At 34.1% G+C, this 19,178-nt stretch overlaps 2 protein-coding genes across 8 annotated transcripts in view; one reads left to right on the top strand and one right to left on the bottom strand.

Moving 5' to 3' along the window:
- Positions 1–5,603, bottom strand: part of wus (TM2 and DnaJ domain-containing protein wurst) — a 7,255-nt gene extending 1,652 nt beyond the window's left edge. Inside the window, exons 1-6 of the mRNA XM_076134977.1 lie at positions 5,119–5,603; positions 3,358–3,505; positions 2,944–3,145; positions 2,242–2,385; positions 1,809–1,932; positions 1–1,023 (exon numbers count right to left, since the gene is read on the bottom strand). The exon at positions 1–1,023 is cut by the window's left edge and continues 1,652 nt beyond it. Coding sequence (XP_075991092.1) covers positions 796–1,023; positions 1,809–1,932; positions 2,242–2,385; positions 2,944–3,145; positions 3,358–3,505; positions 5,119–5,358 — 1,086 coding nt within the window. The 5' untranslated portion in view covers positions 5,359–5,603 and the 3' untranslated portion in view covers positions 1–795. The remainder of the gene's footprint in view (positions 1,024–1,808; positions 1,933–2,241; positions 2,386–2,943; positions 3,146–3,357; positions 3,506–5,118) is intronic.
- A 443-nt stretch (positions 5,604–6,046) lies between these two features.
- Positions 6,047–19,178, top strand: part of syd (JNK-interacting protein syd) — a 39,329-nt gene continuing 26,197 nt past the window's right edge. For 2 of the 7 annotated variants that reach the window (XM_076135473.1, XM_076135475.1), the window contains exons 1-3: positions 6,314–7,101; positions 12,599–12,754; positions 16,012–16,156. In XM_076135473.1, the coding sequence (XP_075991588.1) occupies positions 6,793–7,101; positions 12,599–12,754; positions 16,012–16,156 (610 nt within the window). In that variant the 5' untranslated portion in view covers positions 6,314–6,792. Of the gene's footprint in view, positions 6,182–6,313; positions 7,102–12,598; positions 12,755–16,011; positions 16,157–19,178 lie in introns of those variants that run through there. The other 5 variants (XM_076135472.1, XM_076135479.1, XM_076135477.1 and 2 more) reach the window with 4 other exon arrangements.

A 19,178-nucleotide genomic window follows, 5' to 3' on the forward strand; every position in this document is an offset into this window, starting at 1 on the left:
ACATTTCATTTCTATGAGTTTATAAAATACATAGTAATTAAGAGTAATATGACTCATATGTAACTAGAAAATATTGACAAAAGATTCACTTTTGTTTAAACAGAATATCATGATTGTTCTACTTAAAATGTGCCGCTGTTAAAAGATGTACTAACAAAAATGAGAAAAACACTTAAAATATATTCGGTTTTGCTTTAAGTCTATATTGCTTTAAACAAAGTATGAAATATCAGAAGATAAAGAGTTGTGACTAAAATAAACAATGCCACGTGAGAGTCCTATCAGATGTTGGTATATTGATAATATACTGTTTTTCCTTGAGTCACGTTGCAGTTAAAGATCATTTCTAAATAGAATAAGGTTTACAAGTTCAAGACTAGAGCATACTAGGTATAGTTTAAGTCATATATTGTTACATTTTAGTACCCATTGTATGTCATAGGCACAATACAAAGATGGTATCTAGAAATCTTTATCATTGATACAAACATGTCAATGTTTACATGTTGAGACATTTATAAAAATATGTTTCCTTTTTCCTTTAGAAAATATCTAGATTTGCATACAAATGCGTCTTTTGTTATACAGTTCATGACATTTAGATTTCCTGGCGATATACTTCAAGCTAGACCTATGCTCAGCATTGATATTGTAATACTTTAATAATACAAAGAGAATACATAAAGGAATGAAATTAAAGAAAAAACAGCCGTAGTCTTACGCACAGCTCCTCTAAATAAACAAAACGCGCAGCTTGTTAGAAAACTTTAGAATAACCATACCCTTTCTTGAATACTACATTTCATCTTTCCTAGGTTCAGAGTTATCCTTCTTGTTTCGCCTGTTCCTTCTGTGTTTGCTGTTGGAGAGTATCTCGTAGGCTTGTTGGATCTCCATGAAGCGCTCTTGTGCGGCCCTCCTTGCCTTCTCGTCCTTCACCTTGTCTGGGTGGTTCTCTCGCGATAGTTTCCTCCACGTCGATGTTATTTCTTGCTGCGATGCGTCTGGTCCGACGCCGAGTACCTGAAATGATGTAACATAAATGTTAAACATAATATTAAACGTTTTACGATATTGAGAATTTGCTGATAAAGATACAGTTAAGTTATGTTATATGTTACAACATTTCAATTTCCTGCAAACCGGTACGGCAGTATTTGGTAATGATAATACATGTATCAATATCTGTAACTAGTTTACATGTTATTGATATCACAGGTATATTTATATGTACTTAACTGGTTTACGTATTATTCGTATTAGTACGATAACACCCAAAAAGCAAGCTGTACTTGTGCCATAGTATTTCCAAAAAATAACTTCTTCAGTCATTTGCCACATAAGTAGTAACATTACTATACAAATGTGCACAAAATAGAAAATGATTAAAAACGTACATTTTATCGAGTATTGAGTAATTATTTGTGACGCGGTATATCATTACGTGACTTCAATGTCTTACAAATTTCATTTCTCATATCACGCATTCGTATAATTCGATTTGTCACGTACATTTATCGCAAATTTACACTTAATAGATTTCTTTTATGGATTTATAAAAAGTAAGTTTATTTGACTGCCAGCCATTTTTAACAACTTTTTAAACATAGGGATAGAAATATTCATATAGGTAGAATAAAAAGATTTTCGGTTTCTATAAAATGCAACAAACATTGGCTTTAACTAAACCTATATCGTCTATATCTGCCTCGCTTAGTGGTAATGGCCACTAGTTATTATAGGTACAGGAATCAGAAACACAAGGACTTCTTGGAGCAATCTAAACTGCAGTGTAGGAAGTGTCTTACCTTGAAAGCATTTTGTTCTCCATGTGGGTCAGAAAGGTCAATGATCTGCTTCCACACCTCATACCAGCCATGGTGCTGGGCATACTGGTATGTATCGATCAGGCATTGTTTCACATCCAACCACCTGCAAATGAATAAGTATCAGCAACTATGAAGCAATGAAGACAGTTTAATCTCAGCCCCAATTATTGATTTTGGACTAGGTAATTTCAGATTAGTAGATGAAATAAAGACTTATCAAGAATGCATCCAGATACTCAGAATGGCTTTAGTGGCAGTAGAGTATGGCTGCTTATCAGTTAAGAATTCATACCAAATAGAACCCACTGCTATCATTATTGGGTCTGTTGGTATGGCCTATGGGGGATGGTGTCCATTCATATTAGCTAAAAGTCCTTGGCTGATCAAATAATACTTAATAAGTAATTCTTACCATGGACTAGTGAAGAAATGATGCAGAGCCTCGTAAATTGGTACTTCGTCGCCCTCGCTGTCAGTGATAGTACCGTGGAAGTACAAGTAACTGCACCACAGAGACAGGTACAGGCAGGCACACAGACCCAGGATCACCACACGCCTAGAAAGAATACATATATGTACAACAAGGTAAAAACTAAAAACAAATGGATCGTTGATTTATTCTGTAGCCTAGAATGGATACACTTATGTAAAACATACTAAGAATGATTGAAAATCAAATGGATTGCTATTATTCTACTTTTAATACATAAGTTGCTCGGAGTATGTTAATTTGGATTGATATTTTGAGAGTATGGGTATGGTATTCTAATAGTGTATTGTCAGCTTCTTGTTAACTAGCTGACCCACGCAACTTCACTTGCGTCACATAGGAGAGAATGGGTCAAAATTTTCCCCGTTTTTGTAACATTTTTTATTGCTACTCTGCTCCTATTGGTCCTACCGTGATGATATATAGCCTATAGCCTTCCTCGATAAATGGTCTATCTAATACTGAAAGAATTTTCCAAATCGGACCAGTAGTTCCTGAGATTAGCGCGTTCAAACAAACAAACAAACAAACAAACAAACAAACAAACTCTTCAGCTTTATAATATTAGTATAGATACATTGCTCAGTACTGTCTCACTCTTAATATTGATTAACAAGTACTTACTTCACAATGTTGCTCTTCTGAGGCCTTCTCCTCCACTCTTTCGAGAAGGAGTCAAATACGAGGGCAGAAGCAAGGACCATGAGTGTAAACCACACGGTCTCGTCGTAGATGTAGTAGCGGATGGGATAGGCTGCGTACGCAGCTATCAGTGGCCATTTCAGACCCCCTTGCTCGCGGCCAATGTTGCCTACCGTCCACACACCTGTGCATAGGACAAAATGAGTATAAGTATTTATCTCTTCAATAGCTTTAAAATAATGCCCGTACTAACAATAGAAAAACTGAATGAGTATGGTTAACAAATACACATTATTTGATGTATTTGTATACTTATCAATGTCAATATATTGACAACTGTGTTAGCTGAGAATGTAGAGGGGGAAGAAAGAGTAACCAATATTGAATGATACTTACCCAGAGCTGCGGCCAATGGTATGAGAAGGTTGAGGTACCTCAGATTGATGCCCCAGAAGTCATCAAGAGGAATCGCAAACATCACCATTTGACCCCAAGAATAGCCAACCATCAGCATACCAGTAAAACGATTCATTGAGAATGGTGGCTGGGGAACGAAACAAAATTATTATAGTAATACACCATCCCAACTTTGCTCATAAAGTCAACAAACAAACAAGACATTGCTAGATGTACTATTTATAGTGTAGAAATGAATGTTTGGAAGGGTTATTGACCTTATAATTCATTCAAATGTAGCTTGATAGTGAAAATTTCGATGGTATAGTTAGTCTTTTCCATATGCACATTGTAAGTACTTCACAACATGAGTGACAATGCAGTATGAGACCAAATAATGACCAGGGATCCAAATGACTGTTAAACAACCGTTGACATCTTTTTGTACAAGATTTTTGCCTGTTTCAGTACTACCAGAAAGTTTTCATGTATGATTTTCATACCTACAATCACACTGTTTACTAGAGCAGAGAAAACACCATAAACATTAGAGCACAGCTTTTGTCAAAGAAAACATAAGTTTAAAAAACAAACACTATACCATGTTAAAGAGTACATTCCAATCTTACAAAGTTTTTCACGGCAAAATGAATGTTAGAATGTAAATGATAACCAATGATTACTGTGAAAGTGTGTAACCATAAACAACTTCAGTGATATTGGAAAACATCCAGACAGAAAATATATTTGCATTTTGTATTAAGGTACAGGACCTTGTTTGATATGTAGATGGATAAAATGTTTGATTTTGTAGTAGATACTTACGCATATTTTATGGTGATTCATGGAATTATGTGGTTAAACATAGAATTTTCATAAAATATTTATGTTAAGCTTGAATGTTACAAATATAGATAAGAATAAATAAGGGGACATACTCCTGAGAAAGACATAAACAAGCACAGATGTTAAAAAGATGCAAAGCACATTAGAAGCACAATATATGTACATACTTACAGTACAATATTCAGCTATCCCCAAATGCCAGCTGTGGTCTTTGAAATAGAAGATATCTAGTTAATAGAGAATATAGATACTTATATGTATTATTCCATTTAAAAAGAAAGTTAGTTAGTGTTTAGAATAACATTAGTACAAGTATAGTAGAAGTTAGTAGTATTATACATAAAATTTAGGTTTACAAAATACTTGTTTCTTTCAAGTTATCAAAAATATTTACTTTGATCTCTGATACACCATTGTGTATTTTATTTCTTTTTGACAACATCCATAATGACTGAGAAGCTTACGTAATAATTAAGTATTTTGCATGTCAATCTCAAATCAAAAAAGTTGTTTTAATTTTGTCATACTCAAGACCTAAATCTTTACCCCATTATACAAATATTCTTAAAAAATTAAAGCATATAAGGAATTTAGGTGTAATTTTCCAAGTTAGGTAGGAACATACAATAAATATAAAAACTACATCATGCATCATAACTATCCACATTGACAATTTCTACTAATACTCTAAAACATTGCAAGGAGATGATTTCCATTATTCAGAATATTGTTGTGCCATGCTGTAATAAGATGGTATGTGAATTTCCAAGGCATGTTAAACAGCTAATTAGAAGAAAAGTACCTAAAACTTCAAATTGGACCCATTGACCATTTTCACATATTGGTGACCCAGAAGTGTTAAGTAGATTAGAAAAGTTTGTTAGAACCAATCATGTATGAAACTTTATGATTTACCTTTTTATTCTTGGACATTCTGTTGATAAGCTCTTCCATATGCTTTGGATCTTCGTTGGCATCTCTCACATACCTCGGGATTCTAAATATTTCGCCCAGCCAGCCGACACCAAAACCACCCAAAGTAGTCCACCAAACGAATGCATGTCTGTCTCTTCTCAAGTAGAAATGATGGACTCCAAATATACCACCGAACAACCACAGAACGTAGGCCCAAATTACCGACTTTTTACTCTGCATTGTGCCTAATATTATAATTTTCACGCGAGAAACTCCAAATTCCGAAGATCCAAAGAATGCCTCCTGACTAGACTTTTAATTTTTAAAACTATGAGTGTTTCAAATTTACTAGCAGAGTTTTTAATTCACAAATCACTTCGAGGACATCAACGCGTAAGTAACTGTAAAATTAATTTAATTCAAAGCTACGACATAATAATTTTTGAAAAGTCAACAAAGTTTTAGCCATGACGTGGGACGACTCAAGCAAGTATTTTTGACAGAATATTGCATGTTGCTAGCTCCAAAAATCCAATAAACATAACATTCTCGTAAAGTTCAACCAGTCATTCATTCTTATAGCTCGATCGAATAATTTTGATATTTTCATTTAATTTTAACAGAAACTAGGTGGCGTAATTTTACAGACATTTCACTATAGTAAAAATATACTGAGACTTACAAAAATTTAAATTATTCATATTGTGTTTTTTGTGTGAATTTTAGAATTGTGACGAATTTATGCAATGCATAATTTTTAATTTATGTTTGTAATAAGGCAGTTGATTGCTATTCAACAAATCCTTTTAAAAAAATCTAACTGTTAACTATTAATTCTAGTAGGTACTCGCTAAAAACAATCACATAGATAAAAGTTTGTAATGAATTCAAGTGAAAATAGCCAATGACCCCGACCAAGTTATATTGTAGGAAATAACTTTGTTGAGCAACTATTAGCAATACTATTAGGAACTTAGGAAACAAATAACTGTTGGAAGTGTAATGTTAGTTCTATTTTGTTTTGCGTCTTGGTTGGTATCGTAAAGTTATATTCATACATCAGGTATGTAATCTTGAGTTTTTTTATATTTCTGAAACATGTCGGTTCGTTTTAAATGCATACAATATGTTAGATAAGTGTTAGATAATATTCGAATTTTCTGTACCAGTAGCAGAGAATGATATAATAATATCTTTTTGTAATCACTTTAGTAATCATAAATCCTTATAACTTACTATTTTTAAACAATTATTTTGGAGATGTCCCTTTTAGTCATACACCCGGAAACGATGTAGGGCTGCCAACCAATATCATCGACAACATTCACCGTCAACTTTTTTTTTCAACAGTCAGCTAAAAGACCTCAATCAGACAAGACATGGTGTGACCGTAAACCGTATTTTCTTTTCCTTCAATATTTACGCAGTCAAGTGACTGTGTATTTTTGTGTCGTTAGTTATCAATTAATATATAATGTAATACAGAATAATATGGTCGTAATGTAAATTAACACCTTATGGAGCACTTTTTTTGAAGTCACTCATCGATCGCGTCATCAAATAATATTACCCACTACATAATCATGTTTGAAGAAAATCTTAATTAGACGCCCTTGTGTTGCGGGAGTGCAAGTAATTTCTTATTTCCCAACTGTACTATAACTTGTTTCCACAATGAATTACGAGGATTCTTCGGAGACGATATATGGGACCCATGAAGACTCCCACGTTGTGATGTCGGAGAAGGTCCAGTCGCTAGCAGGGAGCATATACCAGGAGTTCGAACGTATGATATCCCGATACGACGAAGATGTAGTGAAAACGTTGATGCCTCTGCTGGTGAACGTGCTGGAGTGTTTGGACTCGGCCTACCAGACGAACCAGGAACATGAAGTGGAGCTGGAACTGTTGCGGGAGGATAACGAGCAGCTAGTCACGCAATATGAGCGCGAGAAGGCGGCGAGGAAGCACGCGGAGCAGAAGGTGAGTGAACAATACAATTTTCGTAAAGATTGAACCTTGATTCTCTTCCTTTGTTTTGCATCACAAGGCTGTCTTAGAACGTATTTAGTAGTTAAGCGAACTTTACATCTAAAACACGCATATAGTTGTTATTGTTATTGTGAGTGTTATTGATAGGTGCTCAGTATTTTAAAACTTATTTTGTTTGTGGAATGTGCAATCCATTCTGTTATCTGAATCCCAAGGTGAACAAGGTGTTTTAGTTGCTCTCCTACATAATTAGTCAAATAGGCCCCAGTTAATGGTATCAAGGCTAAGTATATATCACAATGATCTGTGTTGTTTGACATGTAGTGATTTATGTTATTGTTTACAAGCATCTATTTATTTGTACCTCTCTTATTAAAAGTACCTGTTTGATAACAAGATAATGTAGTTGCATGTACAATTTTCTGTTGCTCTTATTGTGTCAACTTGCTGTGCATAGTTTATGCTTCTTTTGTGTTTAAAATAGTTCATTTTGCATGCAATATGTAATAGTTTGGAACCTACTTGATGCACTACTGAACTTACTGATAGGATCTTGCAAGGCTTATACAAAGACTAGGTAATCAGATTAGAACCATTCTAGGCTACTACATTTTATTCTTATTCTAGAAAGTTAGTTTGTACCTATTTCACAATGTTATCAGTACACATTTGCATCTAAATCTTGAATATTTTGTTTATCACTTCCTAGATTTTTATTCTAAGAAATATCTAGCATAGAAGTTATTAAAAACATACATTACAATTACAATAGAGTTTTACTTACTGAGATCATTCACAAATGTTATTGTCATTTTGTTTACAAAAAAGTCTATACATATGTAAAATCTTCAATTCAGTATGGATGTAGATTTTCTAGCCACCTTTATGTATAGGCTTCTTCTGCATTATGTCTGCTGAATCAATTGAACGCTCAAATGTATTTAGATTTCATTTATATGTGGCAAAATGTAGCAGATTCTCACCTCTTTGCAAATTTAAATTTATTGCATAAAGTATTGTTGCTTATTAAATTTATTAAATAAAACATATTCACAGACATAAGCATTGCTTCTGTTCTATCATACTATCATTTGTTTAAACTTTGATAAAGGTAAACCTATTAAATATTGGCCAACAATTTTTTATAAAAATTTTCCATTAATAGGTATTTTTATAGTCATATTTATCTTCACAAGTGTATATAAACATATATGTAGTACATACATGCAAAAAACAATAATGCCCTTTTCCCAAAAGTGTATGCAGTGACATAAGAACACCACTTGGTACGATAACCACAAACTTCCCTCGCTTCATTCACATCCACACATCTTGAAATATTTACTATCTTGTATCTAGTGTGTTCTATCTCTAGTGTGTAACAAACATCTGTTTATAAAAGGAAAAACAGACTGGTCTACACTGAATCATATTAAAACTATTAAATATGTTCTCTATTTGTCCTCGAGTAATTACTGGCCAATTTTTTCTGTGCTGGGACAAAAACTTACTAATACATGACAATGTAAACATATATTAATTCAACATTCTTATATGTGATATGGGTCTGTATCACAAGACATATGCATGTGAGAGGCAAGGGAAATTTGTAATAATCGTACCAAGTGGGGTTCTTTGGTCTCTCCCTATAAATATATGATTTATCTATGTTTGTATGTATTATATGTACAAATATCATGATAATCCTAAACTTGCATACTCACATAAGGCAGGTAAAGAATTTAGCACTTCATATATTGACATGACAGTTATGTCAAAGTAATGAATAATATGCATTTAGACTTGATACATCACTGAGTTCCCACATTGGACAGTTTCTTAATGTAATAATTAATCAGTATTATCAAAATAAAGTATGTCAATATTGGTAAATAGAAATAACTTTTAATTTCTTCTACTTAATGAGAAAATAATGAGCTTGTTGTCTAAGCACAATGCAGTGTTTCATGTACTTTTATTTGCTTTGGTGGCATCTTCCCATATACAAAATGTTATAGTATATGAGCGCCTAAAGGGGATTGGTTTTTATTGAGTAAAAACATAATCGAAGAAATACCTATGTACCTACCTAGGTTTCCAATATTATCTAAATTTTCTTTTTCTCAGTACACAGTAATGATAAAAAATCACCTAAATTATGTTGGTAAAGTAACATATTAATTGATTAATTGTTATAGATTTCTATTTTCATGCCTCTAACTGTTATACGTAATGATAAATGCTGTTATCTCAGTGCTGTAACGACTGTTGATATATTGATAACTTTAATGAGTCATGTATTGCTAGTCAGGTAAATGTATGTCACAGCAAATATATAATCATTATTACCATTGTACTTTTATAACTAAAGAAAAAATACAAAACTGCATGTCAAATCTAGCCAGTTATTTATCAACATTGATAGCATAGTCTCTTACTGCAATTTGAGTAAAATTCATTTTTGTATGTCATATCAAGAATACCTAGCAATAATTTATTCCCCATTCTAAGTTCTCCTGACTTTCATGCCAACATCTAGTATGTGTAAAATACATCTGGCGCAAATATAACTGATGCATTCTGTAAATAAAACTAATTAATTTATCGGACTTTTAATCTAGATTGGTTTTAAATTAAAACAATGTGGTTACGTCGTCTGTTGCAGACCTACGCTTATACGGAAAAATTTAATTAACCAATCCCCGTTGGAATACAAAAACCGCGGGTATTTTTAAACTTTATTATGTAGATTGAAGAGCGCGTAGTACCTGTATTAAAGTGAACTTCACAACCGCTCGTTGTTAACGTATTATCTCACGATTCTAGTCTGGTCCCAATCAGTCTATCGTCGGTATAGATTGGCGCGGAATTGAGACGAAGGGTGTAGTACCTACTTGTGATGCTAAATTATTCCAGTCGGCTACTGCACCGACTCGGCGCGGCCTGTCGAAGTCCTAACTGTGACTAATTGTTGACTTGTCGTAGTCTATATCTAGTCCCAAGAGAATATAATGTTGTGCGGAAACAACTTCATAGATCTACCTATTAAAAAATCTTGTTATCAAGTCCAAGATTCCGAATCAGAGTCATGGGTTGTAGACCCCAGTAGACTTTTATCTATTTAATTACTGTTATTTGTTACTGATGGTCTGTATTATCCCACCGCTGCAACCTTTGCTCGTGTACTTTTTTCTTCCCGATCAATTTTTATCGTAGTCCTATATGTTTAGACCCTATATAATTGCATCATAAAAGTCATAATAATAACTGTCGTTAATCAGTCTGTGTCGCGTGTTATAATAAAAATCTCGTTACAGGATATTGCGAAAAATGTTACGTTAGGAATTAATTGAATATAACAAATATTCGCATTTATATCGCAGAGTTTACAGTAGGAAGGACGTCAAAACGCTGACATAAATACAAAGTTACGAATATAAAAAATATTACGTAATTGAAAGAAAATTGTGTATAAAAGTTCATTTAAACTTTTATAAAAGGATACACTTGAAGTGTAACTTGGTTGAGCTTTGCAATTAACAAAGTTGTTACCGTAAGTACCTTCACCGGCTTCTTGTTGGAGATATTGTGCTTGTTCGTTTTTAATTACTTTGACGATAATATCTCACCGACATCATTATTTTGCTGCTAATAGTTGGTAGAATGGTTCTAAAAAATATCAACAGAACTTGTATATTTTAGGAATGTGGATTTTATTATTACATCGAATTCAGACTAGTTCAACTAATGATTGTAGACAATCTGACCTCAATATGCCTAGGAAAAATAGACAATATTTTATTGGAGACGTCAATTTCACTTAGTTCGGTTCATTTCAATATCTAGATCGCTTATTTTTATGCGAAACAAAAGTAGAAACTAATAAATCTCTGAATGTAGAATATGAAGAAGTTCCTTAATTTTGAAGGTTGCATTTTGGTGTAACGATGTAGATCCACTTCAATTATTATGACCATTATGATTAAAAATCTGGTGTCCCAACCGAACTAGTGTTTACGCTGTCAGCAGTCATTTCATAATGTTACTAGAAATAATGTTTTATCCTTTTAACCTTCCATATTGTAAACGGTATTACAGGATAAAACAACTACATCCTGTTATATAGAAATACCCTGAGATAGTCCCACACACACTCATGTATTACCTAAGCACCTATGGTTCAAATCCTAGGCAACGCACTCGGAAGTTATGGTTAAAAATTCTACTTGCTTCAACGGTGCAGAAAAATACCACGAGGAGAACTTGCATGTCTGAGAGTTATTTGAAACAGTTTTTGCGGGAATACGGAGTCCTGAACCCGTATTTAGCCACTGGGATATTTTTACAGACCAGCTCACCCATTACTAATTGAAATGATTGCATTTTGTTTATTTATATCCTACCTATTATTATTATAAATATTATCCAGGATAATAAAGATTTAACGTTAAATTAAAACCACGTATAAACAATTTTCCTGTACCTTTGTAACAACTGTATAAGAGTAATGGGCATTGAACTTTGTAGATGATATGTAATTATATTGTAATATTGTACGAATTTTGTACGCAATACGTATAATATTGCTCAACCTGTAAGCTGGCCTTCGCATTGACTGAAAAATACTTTCGTTATTTTTTTTCGCGTAACTTTAATAAATAATGGTTTCTGAAAAATCGTGGATATATGTATCTCGTGTCGGTTCTGAATGTTGAAGGAATTACGTTACCGGAAATTTGGCAATGAATAGATCATATTCCGTTGGTAAAAATAGTTTAGAATAAGCTTAAGCAATCTTAAAAATTCGTTTTTATGTAATCTTTGGTTAAATATATAGAAATGAGGCAAAGGTTTTTCACTTTATTTTAGTTCGACTATAAAATAATCTTAAAACAAATGTTCGTCAAATTAGTTACTGGCACGGATTGTTAACTGAACATCCTTGTATTTCGTTTAATAACTGAAATAATTGAAGTGAGTCATAAATTGCAGAACAAAACCATTATCTTTTTTCTTGTTATATAGTTAGTAGCGCACCTTCCGGCATAAAATGAATCCTTATTAGGTGCCTTCGCTATTCAACCACATTCAACAGTGTCCTTGTATCGCGGTAGATTTTCTTTGTGAGTGTCACTGATATCGATTAAAGTACATTTCTAGAAGTGGTTTGTCTGCTTTTCGTTCCGGGCGATAAAAAAGTCTGTAGTTTAATCAATATTTTACTTCACCCATATTCATTCTGATTTGTGTCGTTTTTCCCGTATTAAATATTTATGAATATGCATGAAGACTTTAGTTTCACTTTTAGTCAGTTTTCGAATATGTGTTGCACGTTCGTATATTGTAGTTAGTATATTTTTTATTACAATAGAATCTGTCAATTGTTACTTTAAAATAAGCTATAGCTTATTTAAGCACCATAAAATACTGCCACTACAATTCAAATAAACAATCCAAAACCGACATTAAAATTTCTGCTTTTTTGCAGCTTCTGGAAGCAGAAGACCACTTCGAAGGCGAACGAAAAGAACTGACCGGCAGGCTGGAGGCCCTAGATAGCATAGTGAGGATGTTGGAGCTCAAGCATAAGAACTCCTTGGACCACGCCAGCAGGCTCGAAGAACGAGAAAATGAACTGAAAAAGGTAAGGACATTGCAATAATATACAATTGAACATAGTACGATATCCAGCTGTGTATTAAAGTCTCTGATAATGGATATTAATGATTGAATCTATTAAGAAAAAGGCGGGAGGATCCGATTTGTCATTGACTAATGGTCAAGGATCAATCGAGAATTGGCCAATGACACTTGTCGACTCTCGGTTCGTCACCATCGATCTGCAGTCAAAAGATAAGATTATTCGATCGCCTGATTGATCGAAACACATCTTCTAGCATATCGACCGCTTAGTGTCAAGGCGGAGTTAAAAATACAGTTATTTTTAGTAAATAAACTACGCCAACGCCAGTTTTTATCAACTTTAAAAACTATTATAATAAGGGAGCATAGTGGGTAGTACTATGTAATTGATAAAGACAGTTCTTTATTGTATAATCTGCCAGCTGCAGAGAAAACATTGCAGACGCCATTATTCTGACAAGAACAAGCCAATTATCTTGACTCTCCGTTGTTCGTATTATGTCTAGGTAAACGTGGATCTGAAAATAATAATAAGCGATATTTTGTGTGAATTGCCTTTTGTTTAGTCTATTATAAAACCTATGTAGTAGAATGTATTGCATCGCGGATCTAGCTTTTTCGAAAAGTGATTAAAACATTCATCATCAGGCATCTGACTAACAAATGTTTGAAATATTCAACTACATTCATGTAGTGGTCATAGAATCGTTTTTTGTAAACAACACAGCAAAAAAATAGAGTACCAGTTGTAATGTTATATAATTTGAGACATTACTTTAAAATTCTGATAATGTTGGTTAAAATATAGTTCCCCCTATATAGACTCGTAAGCCGAGTTTCTGTGGCGTGTTTGAATCTGATCCAGATTCTCAGTAACGCTCGCAAGTACGTACAAATGAATCTAGAGTTACATGACTTAGCACATTTTAAATATGTAACGCGAGATCGAGGTTTTTGTGCCTCTAAATGTAATGTAGACGAAGCGCTTAAAACTTCGCACAGAGTGGTTTGATTTCACTTGTGCTATAGGTAGTTAACTAGCTACTACGATGTATTATAAAAAAAGTTAAGTATGTTTTATCTATATTGATGGTTTGTAAAACTACCCAACGTATTCTTAAAGTTCGTTACTCGTAGAAACATACATTATCCCGGATGATTGGCTACCTTTGGCACAAAAGTAGGAGGATCAAAGAAAGTCGTGAAGCCTTTCTGGTTCAGAGAAATTCTCATTAAAGTAAGTGGTTTACCATGTGCCTTTATTCCAGTTAAGACTGAAATTCTTGAAATGTCATTGTCGTCACCTGAATAAAAAATAATGTCTTTAATATTCCAGATCCGTTTTATTTAGTGAACGAAAAACACCTCTTCAGAGTTACTTTTTAATACTAAGCCTCTTTTACACCAATTACTTTTTTCTACTAGAGACTGTTGAATGTATCGCCGTCAAACCTGTACTACAGACGCGGCTTAAGTTGTCGATAAGAAAACACAAACAAACACAATTTAATCCTCTTTTCCTAATCCAATAACGTTTATTTTTTATATAAACTATAGCGTAGTTAAAAAAAACAGGTCAAATGCTACTAACCGCTGCGGTAATTATTTTACGAATACATTTTAATGAGGCAGGTCGACGCTTTCAATTAAAGCATGGAATAGTTTAAGCTTCAAAATACGTGTTTTCATTCAAATTCGTTCTTGTTTTTAATAAACAGAGATAAACTGGTGAATGAGAAATCTTGTCGGGCTCGACGGACTCGGCTATAAATAAAGTGCTCTATCACTTCGCAAGGGTCATGTGAGAGGCGGCCAAAGGCTGGGTGGATCTTACTGCTACTTAACTATACTCGACGTCAGGTCATTTTGTAAAGTTATTTCCTTCGGTGAACGAAAATTTGTCTACTATTTTCGACAAATGTAATATTTAAGTTTAGAGTATATCTCTCTGTAAAGTGCACTGAGAAAGTGTCTACGTCTCCGAAGTACATCGAGAAAGTGCTACTCTATCGCTCCGTACTTAATGGTTCATTTGATAAATAAGTTGAGGCTTTGTTTTTTAACTAACAATTGCGTTGAGTTTGTAATCCGTGTCAGATCATTGTTCTTAAAACAAATCAGAAATCGATAGCTCTGTAATCTTTTCATAACCTTAGAATGAACAACATTTAGTAAAATGTAAGGAAGTATCCTAAGTAAGTAGATACCTAGTTAATGCACTATAATTTACTGTTTCAAATACTAAACATGTAACCGGCACGCTGAATAATAATGGAATCGCGGATCCAAAACATCCGTATTCACACCAATCAAATTACTTCGACTACTCGGTTGATAACATCACCAATTTATTGGAATATGATGATCACGCATTCACCGTAACAAACTTCTTGTGTGTGTGTGTGTGTGTGTGTGTGTGTGTGTGTGTGTGTGTGTGTGTGTGTGTGTGTGTGATGTCTTTATTTTCAGTTTTAATTCATTTTAATCTATTTTTTTTAATTTTATAAGAACTGTTACGTTGTACGCATTTTACGAAATAGTAATTTGCTTTTTATGGGAATGAAATACATGCTATTTTAGTTTTCTCACTTCATTATAAGTATTAAGTAAGTGCATGTATTTACGTTTGAGATAGCATTTGAACTCAGACCGACTGCGACGGTGACTGAGGGACTGTGGGAAAGTATCTTTGCTGTTTTTCCAGACCATCTTTGATCTAAGAGATTACTCTTTGTACCGCGGATACTTCGTTGGATTAAGTCCGTTTCTACGAATAGGTCGTCTTACTAGTTGGGTTTTAAAGATGAGAAATATATTTTCCTTACAAGATGTCGTCTTAATATTCCATTAAATAAATTGAATCTACCCCTCCTCGGAAATTATTTCCATTGGTCCGTAAAAACCGCTATGACATACATTAAATAAATGCAATACCCACATCAATCGAATGCCAAAAGCGAATTTTCACATTATAGTTTTGCGAATTGAAAAATTGGCCGTATTAAAATAGGATATTGCATAAAAATCTTTTTAGTGCGTGGTCCATGTATGGAATATGACTCGAACACACCTTCTATGAAAATTTCAGAGGTTTACGATTCGGAAAAATCAACATAATCGCACTATAATCTATCTACGAAATAACAAATATTTGAGAGTTTAGAGTTTTGATTACGTTTGCAATTTTTAAGTTCCTGCTTGATTCTTTTGTAATTATGTAAACAATGCTTTTTTAATATGGTAAATCTTTGCCTACAGGAATACTCGAAACTGCACGAGCGGTACAATGAACTGTTCAAGACCCACGTTGATTATATGGAACGAACCAAACTCCTGATGAGCACTGCAAGCGACAGAGGCGAGGTCCGCGGCAGACTTGGTCTCAACCCCATGAGATCTAGCGGTAAGTTGAAAGCCTCATAAATATCTCTATTTACAGTAATGTATACTTATGTACCGCAACTCGTCTGCAATTTTGCAGCTCCAGAAATACACTATGCTTTAATATGCAATGTGAGTAACAGTTGCTGACATCTGTCCGGTTAGTCTGAGCTAAGTTTCGAGACTGCTATTGCTAAAGTTATGCGTCATAAGGCACTTAGTGGGCAAATTAAAAATTCTAGCGCTCATGAAAGTTGTGATGCTAATACAATAGCCACAATAACATCCCACAAAATTAAAAGTATCGTGAGTATGCAGTTTTCAGAACACAGCGGTAAGCAAACTTTGTGAGTGAAAACTATTTACGAACCCGTTTGTTAGTCATAAAATATATGTCTCTGCTAGTTCACTGGTAACTCGAATTCATTCAAACTATGTAAAACGTTGGAACCTTTTGTAATCGTTGAGTTATCTCAGTGCGAGACTACAAATACCTCGCCGTCTATTGATTGAACCGCCTTTGTCAAAGCTGGATTAGTGTTTGGACAGGTGGAACATTGTAATCCAATCATTCTGTAGCAGTTGAATGGATTTTCATGCTTGAAATTGAAATCATAGGTTAGAATAGTGCAGTGTGTTGAAAGTATTGAAGAGCACACATAGAAAATATAGTTACTGCATAACTCGTATCCTACCATCTCAGTCCATCGCATCGGTTGAAATTATTGTTCAACCTATGTATAGCTGAGAAATTGTGTATACATTTAAAGTGTACAATGCTCTGACAAGTTTTGGGATAACATTATTAACTATTGACCTTATAAATTCTAAACTACGCAATCATATTAATGTGCTCAAAAAAGTAAGATAATGGATTATGAATCCAATCTGTGTGCAGGTCTATTTCTTATTATCGATGAGCTATAGATAGAAGGAAATAAGAAAAACCCGTTTTCTATGTCACAGCTGGCCAACAAAATAGGTAGATGAGCCACTCAAGTGTAAATTGTATTATCCATTCTTGTATAATATGTCTTTGAATTAAGTGGGTCGTATGCATATCCTTAGTTTGCATTTTGATTGGCTGGCTCTGCGTACACCTATTAATCAACGCGACGCAATCGATCGACTTTTTTCTTAATGAAGAGTGGCGTAGAAAGCTCATAGTAGAGGATATTTATAAAACTTTGTTACTCTTTTTATTCCTTCTTTGTTAACTAGGTAGACTTGATGCTGTACTCTTAGAATGTAAAAAGAAAGTACAACTTTTTGTCGCTAAAGCTCGATTCCTCTACACGGTTCGTTATAAAATATGAGCAGTTTTTATTTTATTGTTTTGCTTCCAGAAACCTGGATTTTCTAGGGCAACCGGTGCGTTTGTAGAGCGCGGGTGCTAGAGTAGATACCCTATATGTGAACTAGGTCAGAATCAGTCTACCAGCTTTCATAGAGATGGGTACAAAGAGTATATAAGTAAATTTACCCTGTCTTAAGGACGATAACATCACGTATGTTAGCAGTTGACTGGTTCGAAGCCGGCGCCCCAGCGTTTTGCATGCTTCGGCTCGATTTACCATGAACTTATTTCCAAGAGATATTGTCACAGATACAGTCGCGAGCAATATGCAGCAATAGTAAAGATTTCAGTCTTAAAACGTTTGTAACGATAGATTGTAGGTTCACCACAAATGATTTATCTTAATTCTTACAATCACTGTGTAGTGTAAAGCTATTTTATAGATAACTGTTTCTTTTGAACATTTAATTTTAATCTCAATGGAAAATCGACACAGTCAATTCCGACCGCATCAATATTTTTGTAAAAGTATTATGTATATTTAATTATTATTTTGTTACTGTATAATATGACAGCGTACGTATATTTATGCTCGTGTCTGTATGTCTAAAGCTTTACACTGAAGAGCGTAAATATATGCCTAGTTAGTGTATGAAACGAGCTCGTACGAGGATGTTTTTAAGCGTAAATGCTTATGCTTGAACAAAATAAGTTGTTCCGTGCATTAAACAAGGCAGTAAAACTGGGTCATATGATACTCACGGGATTTGAATAAGGATAATGCATAGTATGCATATACTAAAGAACCCCTCGCGTTGCATGCAGTTCGTTTCACCGTTTAAAGAGAATTTCAGTCATTGCAATTCTAAAATCGTTTCGTAACCCACAATGTCAAGCTATCTGATATTATACTCGTATTTCTCTCTGCAATTTTGCTACCCTCAAATAGACATATTCAACCAATAACTTAAATGAAAAATATTTTTCTTTCATTACTCTAGAATTTATAAATTGCTATTGAGAAACGCGCTTGCCTTAACACACTCATATTGCCCCAGTTCCCGTATATCGGAATTCAATTTAATAAAAACCTCAGCTCGCACTGCCCTGTTGCTTCTATCCAATAAGTCGGGGCGATCAGCGAGGCCACGATAGATTGGAGATGAACAGCCAATTTGTGAACTCCGAGACTAACAATTCCGTTGGGAGCCTGCCGGTCGCCTTAACTGACAGAGACGTAGTGTTCAGTAAGAAAGGGAGCTATAAGGATGCGATTTTTCAATTAGGTTTTCCAACAATGGTTTCCCCGCAAATTGTATAGAATTTTCTTTATTGCAGTATCTCGGCTCCCCTAGGATAAAAGAAGGTCTTATTGAATGAGATTATTGGTTCTAGATAAGTCTGATGAATGCAGACTTGAAGGATTTTTTAATTGGTCTGCAGATGTGTTATGATTAGCTGCTGTTTCCTGTTACTCTCATAATTTAGTATGCAGGATTATTTTATGAATAAGATAAATACTAAACCAAGTTGCAGTAAGCTAGCTGGCCGTAAAATTGAATTAAAGCATAACTTTTTTCGTCTAACGAAGTGTGAATACATGGACTGACTAACTGGCTGGACTCGGTTATCGACCATTTTTTTATTGTGTGTTAGACAACTAGGGCAAGTAGGCAAGGTTAAACGAGAAAAAAATATCTCAAGTACTTTGTTAATTGCGGTGGCCAATTGAAAAACTTTTAATTGC

The sequence above is a fragment of the Anticarsia gemmatalis genome, chromosome Z, assembly GCF_050436995.1.
Source record: "Anticarsia gemmatalis isolate Benzon Research Colony breed Stoneville strain chromosome Z, ilAntGemm2 primary, whole genome shotgun sequence".
NCBI classification, from domain to species: domain Eukaryota; kingdom Metazoa; phylum Arthropoda; class Insecta; order Lepidoptera; family Erebidae; genus Anticarsia; species Anticarsia gemmatalis.